At 46.3% G+C, this 10,887-nt stretch overlaps 1 protein-coding gene across 5 annotated transcripts in view; it reads right to left on the bottom strand.

The window, feature by feature from the left end:
- Positions 1-2,141: 2,141 nt before the first annotated feature.
- The window catches only part of LOC148019218 (uncharacterized), a 32,256-nt gene continuing 23,510 nt past the window's right edge, over positions 2,142-10,887 (bottom strand). Inside the window, exons 3-7 of one of the 5 annotated variants that reach the window (XM_087660777.1) lie at positions 4,222-4,321; positions 4,011-4,136; positions 3,793-3,859; positions 3,242-3,697; positions 2,142-2,772 (exon numbers count right to left, since the gene is read on the bottom strand). In XM_087660777.1, the coding sequence (XP_087516903.1) occupies positions 2,672-2,772; positions 3,242-3,697; positions 3,793-3,859; positions 4,011-4,136; positions 4,222-4,321 (850 nt within the window). In that variant the 3' untranslated portion in view covers positions 2,142-2,671. The remainder of the gene's footprint in view (positions 2,773-3,241; positions 3,698-3,792; positions 3,860-4,010; positions 4,137-4,221; positions 4,322-10,887) is intronic. The other 4 variants (XM_087660773.1, XM_087660772.1, XM_087660776.1 and 1 more) reach the window with 4 other exon arrangements.

Raw genomic sequence — 10,887 nt, 5'->3', positions numbered from 1 at the left:
TGGTCAATGTTAAATGGGCTCCACCCATTGTCATAATGTCAAAAGAAGAATGGAAAGGTCCAAATCCGTGTGATTGAATTCCAAGAGTAAGAAAGATCACTTCCCTATCTTCATGATCAATTTTTAAATATAGTTGCAAGGATGATTCACATTCTTTACTTTATGGATTCAATGGTTATAACCATGTACAAATTGCTAAGGACGATCAACTAAAAACAACCTTCACAATTGAATGGGCACCTTATGCCCATAACAAGACGTCATTTGGATTGTTCAATGCACTGGCTACCTTCCAATGTGTAATGATGACTACCTTTCAAAACCACCTATACAATTTCATCAGTGTCAAAAGTATGGTTTTTATCTCAACCTTGACAAATGTGCCTTTGAAGTATCATCAATTGTACTTTTTGGCTACATTGTGCATTGTCTCTACCAAGATAGATAAGATTGCTAAACAGACAAGCCTAGCACCCTAAAGCAACTAAGAGGTTTCATATGCCATTTGTGAAAGTACAATTGCATAATCTTTTAAGAAAAGTTACAAATTTTGCATGGACTTATGAATGTGAAGATGCATTCCACACCCTAAAAGAGTATTTAATCAAAGCACCAACTCCCCAACCTCTAGATTGGATGAAAGAAATGTATATGCACAAAAATGTGTTAGTGGAAGGTTTAGATGTTGTCTTACAATAAAAAATGACCTTTCAAAATTGATTAAAGAGTTTATAATGCAAGCCACAAGGCAATTCATCAAGAGAGGAATATAAATTTATGTCCCTCTTTGTATGGATCATGAAGCCCTAAACTTCCAATTAAGTAAAGTTGATGTGAACTCACATGTGCTTGTTGATCACCATCCAAAATCACTTAGGTGGATGAAAACAAGCATGATGATCATGATTTTACAAATAGCTTCTTTTTTTTTTGAAACTCTCACTCCATGATACATAGATATTGCTAATGTACGTGTAAGCCAACAATATCATCTTAGTCTATCTCAACAAGAAATGCATTTGCTAAAATTAGGCCCCTACACCTTGACAGGTGGTGCTCTACATAAGAAAAGAAAAGATGAAATGCTTCAAAGTGTGTCTCTCTAGATGAGATTGTTGTGATCCTAAAAGCTTGGCGTGATGTTGGAAACTTTGCAAAAGAAGCAATAGCAAACAAGGTCCTTCACATCACTTATGAGTGATTGACTCACCATAAGGTACTTATACTTACTATAAGCAAACCAACACGTCAAAAGATCCTTCATGTCACTTGTGAGTGATTGACTCTTCATAGGGTACTTATGCTTACTACAAGTAAAGCAACACATCAAAAGATGTGCAACCTATCAAAGTTAGTGACATGCCAATACAACCCTTCCTTCGCCTTAAGCCATTTGAGAAACACCGTATTGACTCTATTGGAACCATTGATCCTCCCACCACAAGAATATAGGCATGTATCATTTTATGTACTAAGTACGTGAAATAATTATGCGAGGCAAAGCCTTGAAGGACAATAGAAATGGTATCATCTTCTTTTTGTATGAGAACATCATCCCTATACTTTGGCAATCCCTTTGAATTGGTCAATGATACAGACATCCATTTCATGAGTAATGTCATGGAAGAACCTATTAATGTATATGAGACTAGGCATCGTAAGTCTACTCCCTACTTAATGGTCAAGTTGAGGTCACCATTTGCATCCTGCATTTAATTCTTGCCACTAAAATCGAAGCACTCTATGTATAGAACCTCCTACAAGGGAATTGCTAGCCATATCCCTTTTGAGTTAGTCTATGGTACAAAAGCTGTGTTTCCCATTAAATTAGAGTTTCCTTTCCTATAGTAGCCATAAAAGAGCAATTAGGACATGAAAAATCCTTCAATCTTGCTTAGTACACTTTGCATGTTTGGATAAGACTCCACAAATGGCTCTACAATGCATGGAAGCTACTTGAGCACAACAAAAAGCTTACCAAGTTGGGTTACTTCAAAAGAGTTTAAAGAAGGTAACATGATCCTACTATGTGTTCAAGCTTTGAAAAGTTTATTGGCAAAGCTCTAACAACATTGTCTTAGTCCCTAGAAAGTCCTCAAAGCTAATCATAATGGCTGTTTCAAACTCCATGTATTGGATGCATTAAAATATCGTTCTCACAATTGTCATTCTAATCATGGCATAAGCTCCACTGTACCTTTACCTTCAATATCCATCTTAGTCCCACTGACCTTTCCCTCAATGCTGCAATCAAGGTATGGTGCAGTGAAACAATCAAATACTAAAATATAAAATGAAAAGTACACTTTTATGTGAGATAAATTACAACCACCTTATCCCAAGGATCCTTTGAGGGTTGCCAATCATATGAACGATTGAGGTGCCATTTGTGACGCCTTTGGAAATATAGGTTAACTTCCGATTAAGTGTTTTCGTAAATTTGACCAGAGAAGAGGACTTGAATAAACCTATCTCGTTTAAGTCATGCTCCCATTACACAGATTTCATTTCATGGTATTTGCACTCAAATGGCCATAAAACAAGACCTCCCAACAATTCAAGACAAAGCATGTTCCGTTTAGCGATTGACTGTAGACTCATCCTGCAATTAGGTCCCCAAAAGGTAAACAATTCTCTGCCCATTATCCAGAGAATGTGATTTGCGTATGGCCTAAGCCCATGGACGAGGACTCCGGAGTACTTCCAGCATCTTCGCCTCCGGGGACCCACTTTCAGGGACCACATTGTACCTCCAAGCATTCAAAGGTGGAGCTGCCCAAAAAAGGAAGATGAGTACTGTTTGTCAGACGCACTTGGTTCACAAAACAAACTTACACTCATGAGCATGTATCTGTTGCGTTCCTAATCACTGTGACTACAAAACAGTATGCACTGGTGCTGGGAAACTGAGGTGGGTTTGCCTAGTTTAGTCTATACACAAGCTCACATTTGCAAAGCAAGAAATCTAGATTGTCTGGAATGTATCTCCCGTTGAAGTTAAACATCTAACCAATGTGATAATAGCCTTCATCCATCAGCACCAGTTGACCTCACTAAAACGATAAACTTTAGTAGACAATCCTCAAAAGCAAGCAGTATGGAATGAACGGCCGTCCGCAACTGCAATGTTGACATGCAGGACAGGGCAGAGATTTTCATGGATTTCCTTGGAGTTTCAGACACTGCAAAGCATGCATACGCCAGCAAGTTGAAATAACTTGATTGCCCAGTGAGAGTCTACCTGAAACCATAATAGATTCAATTCGCCCACCATCAAGGCCAAACTTAACGCCACGATCATACAACAAATTGAACTCAAGGTATCGTCCACGACGAAGCAGCTGCCACTGCCTCTCTCTATCACCATAGGACATGGCCCTGTTCTTTTGAGCAATGGGAAGATAACTTGGAAGAAAACCTTTGGCTAGCTTGCTGACAAACTCAAAAACTTGAGTTTTGCTGCAACCAAAAGAAGCCAGGTTCCTTTCACCTTGTGTGGATTCCAAATCAGTAGGTGATTTGAATGACTCCAAATCATCAAAAAAAATCCCTCCGATGCCTCGATGTTCTTTCCTTGCAGGAAGGAAAAAATAGGAATCGCATGCAGCTTTTGATTGGGAGTACAAGGTTGAATCGAATTGGTCACAGATCTCTTTCAGACACCGATGGAAACACTCTGCATCCTCTTCATTTAAATCTGCAAAAGTAACAAACTTAACGTACGTCAAAGCATAAAAAGGAACTAAAGTGAAACATCAATTCATAAAAAGGAACAGGCTGTTTGAAGTTTACAACATGGTGTTAAGTCAGCACCACCTCCAAACCATCCCCTATGCCCCACCTGCAAGCGCAGAAGGTACTATTGCAAATTATTTCAACAGCCCGATCAGTGATTCAATCTATTCCCGCCAGTAGAAAGGAAAGGTGTTGAGAAACAAGAAAACTCGCCTCACACTTTCGATCTGCTCCCCCAGGAGAAAGGACAGGTGTTGAGAAACAACGAAACTCACCTCAAAATATCGTATGTCTGACCGAAAGGTTGGCACATGTGGATTGCAAGGGTGTAAGACCATAGACAGTGCACCCGCAAAATATTCGGAACCAACTTCCACATTTTGTCCTCTTGAGCTTATTGCCTGCATTACATGTGATAAACCATAAAACCACATGGTCTATTCTTAAGTTAAACCTGTTTTGCCTTGTTTGTACAGCCTCACCTGCCTTGGCTCGTGCTTCACTAAGACTCCCATGAATGATAGATACGTTTGCTGCACCCTTTTCAATCAACTGTCCCTCTTCAAGAACCCTTGTAATACCATACCTAACAATTTACAGACAAATTGAAATCATCCATCCATTCAACAGTAACAAACACATTGATGCAATACTGCCAGGTTCGAAGCCATCATATTGGAACCCCAAGATGCCTCAACCCAGACACTGTTTGAATAAAGGAGAACCAGGAATTTAACTGGTAAATTCTCCTGTAATATAATGTGTATATGTCCCATGATAAATACCATGTCCCTCTCTCTACAAAATCCTGTGTCCCACTTACCATATGCAGCAGTGTACCTTGTGACTGTTTTGGGCATCTTTTGTTGGCCTTCCATACATTGGGCTGACCTTTATCACTCCAACTTAATTTACTCTCTTTGGAAATCGGAATCAACTATGGGATTTTCATCCCCTTGGAGATTTTCCCAGCAAGAAGAGCTTTGGGGTCTCTTACACACGGGCACATTTGTGTTGGTGAGGTTTTGTTTCCCATGCCATCACCATCTTGGAAGTGGTACTTAAGTACCTTAGAGATTGTATACTTTCACATCCACTCATATTACTGATGACATTTTAATGCAAGCATGTGCATGCACATACTTCTTCTTTTTTCGTGAAGACATTTGAATTAATTACGTGAAACGCGCACGCACGCGCGCGCGTGCACACACACACTCTTTTTTTTTTTCGTAAAAGGTAATTGTATTAATTACGAAAAAAATACAAGATTACTTGATTACAAGATACATGATGACACAAAGCCATCATGTGAAGAGGTTCTCTCTCTCTTTCTCTCTCTCTTTTTTCTGATTACAAGAGACACGAGGGCCCTAGGCCAACGTGTGGGGAATCCCCGTAGTAATGCACTAAAAAGGTTACACCAATCATGGCAACAACCCAAAGGCAATTGCCATATGCCACGGATGCAAATCCTCCCGAGGGAGCAAGTCGGAGTGTCGGATGAGATCTAGCTGCCAATGCAAGAGCCCTTTAAGCCTGGCAATATGTCGCGGTACATTAGAGGCCGAATCAAAGAGAAAAGCATTGCGCGTGGTCCAAATGTGCCAGCTTCCCCAATATCTGAAAAAGTGAAATAAGATCTTCACATGCAACTGTGGCGGTGTGGGATGCTTCGGGCGCACAAAAACCCAGTCGAAAGGAGTTAGCGAGGACCCCACCACCACGCGCCAAATGTGCGACAAGAGTGACCAGATATTCTTGGCGAGCGGGCAAGAGAGAAAACGATGTCGGGCCGATTCCGCCGGTGTGGTACAGAAGAAACAATTGCCATTCGAGATGCGACGCTTGGCAAGGGCCGAGGCCAGAGGAAGACCACCAATCATCACCCGCCAAAGAAAGACCTTGCATTTGAAAGGTGTCTTATTTAGCCAGCCCTCCATCAGCGTTTTCTGCCACCATGACAGCGATTTCCGCAGTCCCCAAACAGTATTAGCTTTCTCACCCAGCCATTGGTGATCTTGAATGAGAAGATGATACACCTGATTAGTAGAGGCCTTTTCCAGACTCAGTCGGCCTGCAAGGTCCCAGTCCTACCAAGGGCGATCCACAGCCAGGGCAGGAAAGGGTTGCCTACCCTGAAGCTCCGACGAAAGCTTTTCCCATAAATCACGGTATCCACGCGAGATCTTGAAGAGTCGCCTAGCAGTCCGAAACGATACGAGGACATTGCGAGTGGCAAGGGTAGCATCCGCAACCGACGTCACACCTAAACGGGCCATGCGATCAAATCTTGGTCTGAGCTGATGTTTATCTTCCCATGAAAGGAGTCTCGATACTGCCAACAATTCCAGCTGAAAGGAGTTAGTCTACAAGCGGTCCCCTACTGGGTGCCAACAGGCCTTTTGGAGCACCACTTTCCAAGAGCCGACCAAGTGCAGTAACAAAGAGGAAGAGGGACTGGAAAAACGAGAGTCAGCATTAAGGACATGCCACCAGGAGGCCCGAAGCCGTGTGTTACCATGGCGGAGCCCGCTGTCCTCAAGAAAATAACGGGCTATGATGGTCCACGGGTGATGATCCACACACATGGCACGAAAAAGGGACCAACGGAGAGCTAACATATGAGTGTGTGCATCCAAAATAGCTCCACCACCCATGCGCTTAGGGGTACATGCATGTGACCATGAAATCCACGAAATGCCTGCCTGCAGTGAATCCTTCTTCCATAGCATGAAACGGATGGGATGAGTGAGAGCCTTCAAAGTAGTAGGCGTCCATGGCAACAAAGGCAGGAAATACGTTAGCATTGGTAGCATGATTGTCTGGGCCACTTTGAGGCGGACATGGAACGGCCACGCTTGCGACTTCCAATACATAAACTTCGCCGCCAGTTTTTGTGAAATCCACTCCAGCAGGTCTTTTGGCCGTACATCCACCCCCAATGGGTATCCAAGATGCCTGACAATGGAGCCACGGGAAACCACCTGGCCTTGCCAGCCTAGGGACTGTAAATCAGGCTCCGTACAACTGAGAATGGCTGACTTAAAGGCATTGATGCGAAGCCCAGAGGCCTGACCAAAGAGTGTCCAAACATCTAATGCCCTTCGAATGTTGTCCCTGTCCGCCTGCAAAATCATAAAGGTGTCATCAGCCAAAGATTGGCTAACGAAGTGCTGACCCAACGGAAGAGACAGCCCGGCCAGCTGAGCAGAGGCTGCCATGGAGGATAACATTGAAAGGACCGGGTGAGTCGCCAGGGCAAAGAAGAGAGGGCTCAAAGGACAACCCTGTCTGACCAAGCGTGCAAGGACAAATGGCTCTGTAACCCCACCATTAAGCATAACTCTGGAGGAAGCCGCAGCACTAATAGTGTAGATCAATCGGGACATCCGGGTACCAAAGCCCATAGCAGACATGAGATCTGCAATGAAAGACCAGTCCACATAATCAAACGCCTTTTCCAAGTCCAATTGAATCAATACCACTTCCTGACCGGAGTGCCGCGCATAGTCAATAGCCATTTGCACATTTAAGATATTATGCAGAATGTTGCGGCCCTTAATGAAACCATATTGGAGAGGATGCACAATAGCTGGAAGGTGCTTGTGAAGCCGATTCGCCAGCACTTTGGAGTAGATTTTATACATGGAGCCCATCAAAGAGATTGGTCGCCAGTGTTGCAGCTTGGACGGCGAAGGGACCTTTGGAATTAGTTTGATAAGGCCTTCTTTCCATGAGGAGGGCATGACCCCTGTTTTCCAAACCTGCTGAAACATGACCACCAATGGCTGCACCAACTGCGTGGCCGAGGTCTGAAAGAATTCATTAGTGAGACCATCCCAGCCAGGACTTTTATCCTTCGACAGGTGCAACAAAACATCCATAACCTCTTCCTCGCAAATATCCGCCTCCAAAGTGGCTTGCATATCAACTGGAACCTACTGGCGGACCAGATGATAGAAGACCGAGCGGGCATGCGTAACCTGGCTAGAAGGCGAGGAAGAAGAACCAAGAAGTTCCATAAAATAGCTTCTGCACATAGTGACAATGGTCTGCGGATCAGTGACCATGCGACCTTCCGAATCCTGGAGTCTGGTCATATTTTCGCGAGCCGGAGACGTATGCAAGGCGCGAAAGAACTTATGAGACTGGCAGGCACTATCTTGCAATGTGTCAGTCAAGTTGTGCAGCTTGGCCTGTTGATAAGATTTCAACTGAAACACTTGAATAAGATGGGCCAACCGCCTCTCCAGTGACAGCAGAAAATCATCATCTGGAGAATCCCGAAGCAAGGAACGGACCAAAGCCAGTAAGTCTTCTGCTGCATGTCGACGTCGGCGGCAAAGCGAGGCATGATGGATCCCATACTGTCGAGCAACCCGCTGCACATTAGAGAGCAGCCGTGCAAATGAAGGCAAGCCCTCAGAGGCGAAGTCCAATAAGAACCTCTCAATCAACTGCTGCATATAGCGCTGGAAAATTGAATGCTTCAAATAAGAGGAGTTGAAACGTAAAGGGAGCCTATCCAACAATTGCACAAAAGGTGCAATAGATTGTGCCCGCATCTCAAGTTGGAGGGGGAAATGGTCCGACAACGCATATTGCTGCAAGACCTTCATTTCCAGCATCTCGGGAAGAAAATCATCCCCCTGCATGATATACATTCTGTCCAGTCGCGACCAGGTAGTTGCATATTGTGCGGAATGAAAAGTAAACCCTGAAAAAGAAGGGTGAAGCCACGACCAAAGATCTTGCTTGAGTACGTGCAAAGCAAAGGAACTCCACACCCGGCTTTCCGGCGTATCCATTACCGAATGCCTTGAAGTGGACTGAGAAGAGTCAACACACATATTGAAATCTCCCATCAAAAACCCCCTTCGGCCGAGTGACATGGAGCCCTGCAAAGTGGACCAAAGATCCCGTCGGGATGCGGGATCATTCGGAGCATAGAGGCCTAACAGCCATAAAATCTCTCCTTCAAATAAGACTTCGATCACCAGAAAGCGGCCCTGCACATCATTTTTAACAAGGACAGGCTGATAGTTCTCATGGACAATCATCAGCACGCCCGAATAGTGCGTAGCATGGGTCCCTGCATAAAACAGACGGAATCCATGACAATCCATCACTTTTCCTGCTTCACCGTGACTTTTGTGCTCAACTGCACACAATACATCCCACTGGTTCTCATGCAAGACGGTCCACATGGCATGTTGCTTATGGCGAGAGCAAATGCCTCGCACATTCCACGTGGCTATCTTCATGTATCCTCACAGAAGGAAGTCAGGAACGAGGCGCCTGTTGCCTCGATTTCACCTTTTCCGCGAGAGCAGCCAGGACACCCTCATCCAGAAAATCAGCCAATACTGCAAAAGAATTCTGGCGACCTGCTTTAGAGGTAGAAGGGAAATCCACTGCCTTGGGAGAGGGGCGGGGATAACGCCGATCCCAGGGTGTAATAACATTACCTTTGGCATCAAACGCCAGCTTGGCAGGTGGGCCTTTGGGGCCGTCGGTATAGGCTCTCCTTGGAGACTGATTACGGGGGGCATACGGGGCCGTAGGACACGCAGCCTGCTGTGAAGTGGCCATTTCTTTCCGGCGCGTATACGTGCACACGGAATCCTGGGAAGCAGTAGGCCCAGGATCCGCCAGGCCTGCATCCAACTTTTTACCTTTTTTGGGACGTGCCTCAATCCAGTCAGTGCGACGGGAATCCACACTCAGGACCTGTTGTTTGCCTTTATCCATGACATGAGGAGACTGAAGGGCTTCCTGGGGCGTGGCATCAAGCACCATGTCATCCTTGGGCAGCACAACCTGCGCATCCTCCAAAGACGATTGCCTTTCAGGGCATTCCGCCATGAAATGCCCCAATTTACCACATGAAAAGCAGTGTCCCGCAAAGTTGCCCCATTGTAAGCGAAAATACAAAGGATGCATGCCCGAACAATTGAGGCGAAGCCACGCGGGCCTTTTCCTGGTCGTGTCCCATAGCATGCATAAACGGTTGCGGTCCATCGCCCTGAGGCTTGGGGGAACCAGCACTGTTCCCACAACCGCCATCGCATCCTTCAACATGGGCCAATAAACCGCCGGACAATTTTCCACCTCCACCCACACTGGGCATTCGCGTTGAAGCAGACGCTGGAAGTCGGCCATGGGGCGCCATGGCACAACATGGACCAAGCGGCGATCAAAGAATAGTGGCAACTTGGACAGGAGCTCAGCTCGATGCGTTTCCGATTCAGCAGCACCTCATAAAAGCCGCGAGATCCAAGGAAGATCTCCTCAACAGACTCCCCTTGCAATAGATGGTGCAACCACTGGGGGATATGCGAAAGCACTGGGATCCTGCCAGTGAAGAAAAGTATAACTGCACGGTCATAAAACACCGAGAAGGATCGCAAGACTGATTTGGGGTCCACCGTGGCTTCCAGCACATCATCCGTTCCCACAACAGAAAAAGATTCAGTATTATGCTGGACATAATCGCCGAGCAGAGTATTGGCGAAGTCCAGCAAATGCTCCCAGTCAATTTCCTGCGAATCCACAGGATCAGAGGCCACTTGCGCATAGGAGCGTTCTGGAGGACTCATTGGCTCATCAGAAGTATGCTTGGAGCGTTTGCCGGCAGGCGGCAGTTCAGAACTCCGCGGCAACTCCTCCGTGCATGGCACCATATCTTCCGGCTCCTCTGCATCGGAATTAGGGCCAAGGGCTGCCACCGTCCGGTCAAGAAAATCCATATCCAGGCCAGCCATACTGCTGTCTTCGCACTCGTCTTGGCAGAGGGCGAGCTGCGCAGGGTCGGATTGCAGGTCCCCAGCCTCACGTAGGGCCCAGTCAAGCCTGCGCTGCCCTGGGGGAAGGGGCCAGGCTGCCACGCAGGGCAGGACGGCGAAGAAATCACAGGGCAGGGCGGCGCAGCACGCAGGCAGGGCAAAGACGTCACGCAGGGGGTGAGGAAGGGCGACAGGGCAGGGGGCGACGAAGGGCGCGCAGGGGGTAGCGACAGGCAACAGGTCAGGGCGGCGCGCAGGGCGGTGCCAAGGGCGACCGACGCAGGCACACGTGCGCTCGCTCTCGCACTCTCTCTCTCTCTCTCTCTCGCTCTCGCACCTGCAGGAAACGACGGGCTGCCCTGGA

The sequence above is a fragment of the Lygodium microphyllum genome, chromosome 20 (assembly GCF_053477565.2).
Source record: "Lygodium microphyllum isolate KBCC chromosome 20, Lygodium_microphyllum_v1.1.10, whole genome shotgun sequence".
In the NCBI taxonomy this organism is placed as follows: domain Eukaryota; kingdom Viridiplantae; phylum Streptophyta; class Polypodiopsida; order Schizaeales; family Lygodiaceae; genus Lygodium; species Lygodium microphyllum.
This window is presented reverse-complemented; position numbering and strand designations above follow the sequence as displayed.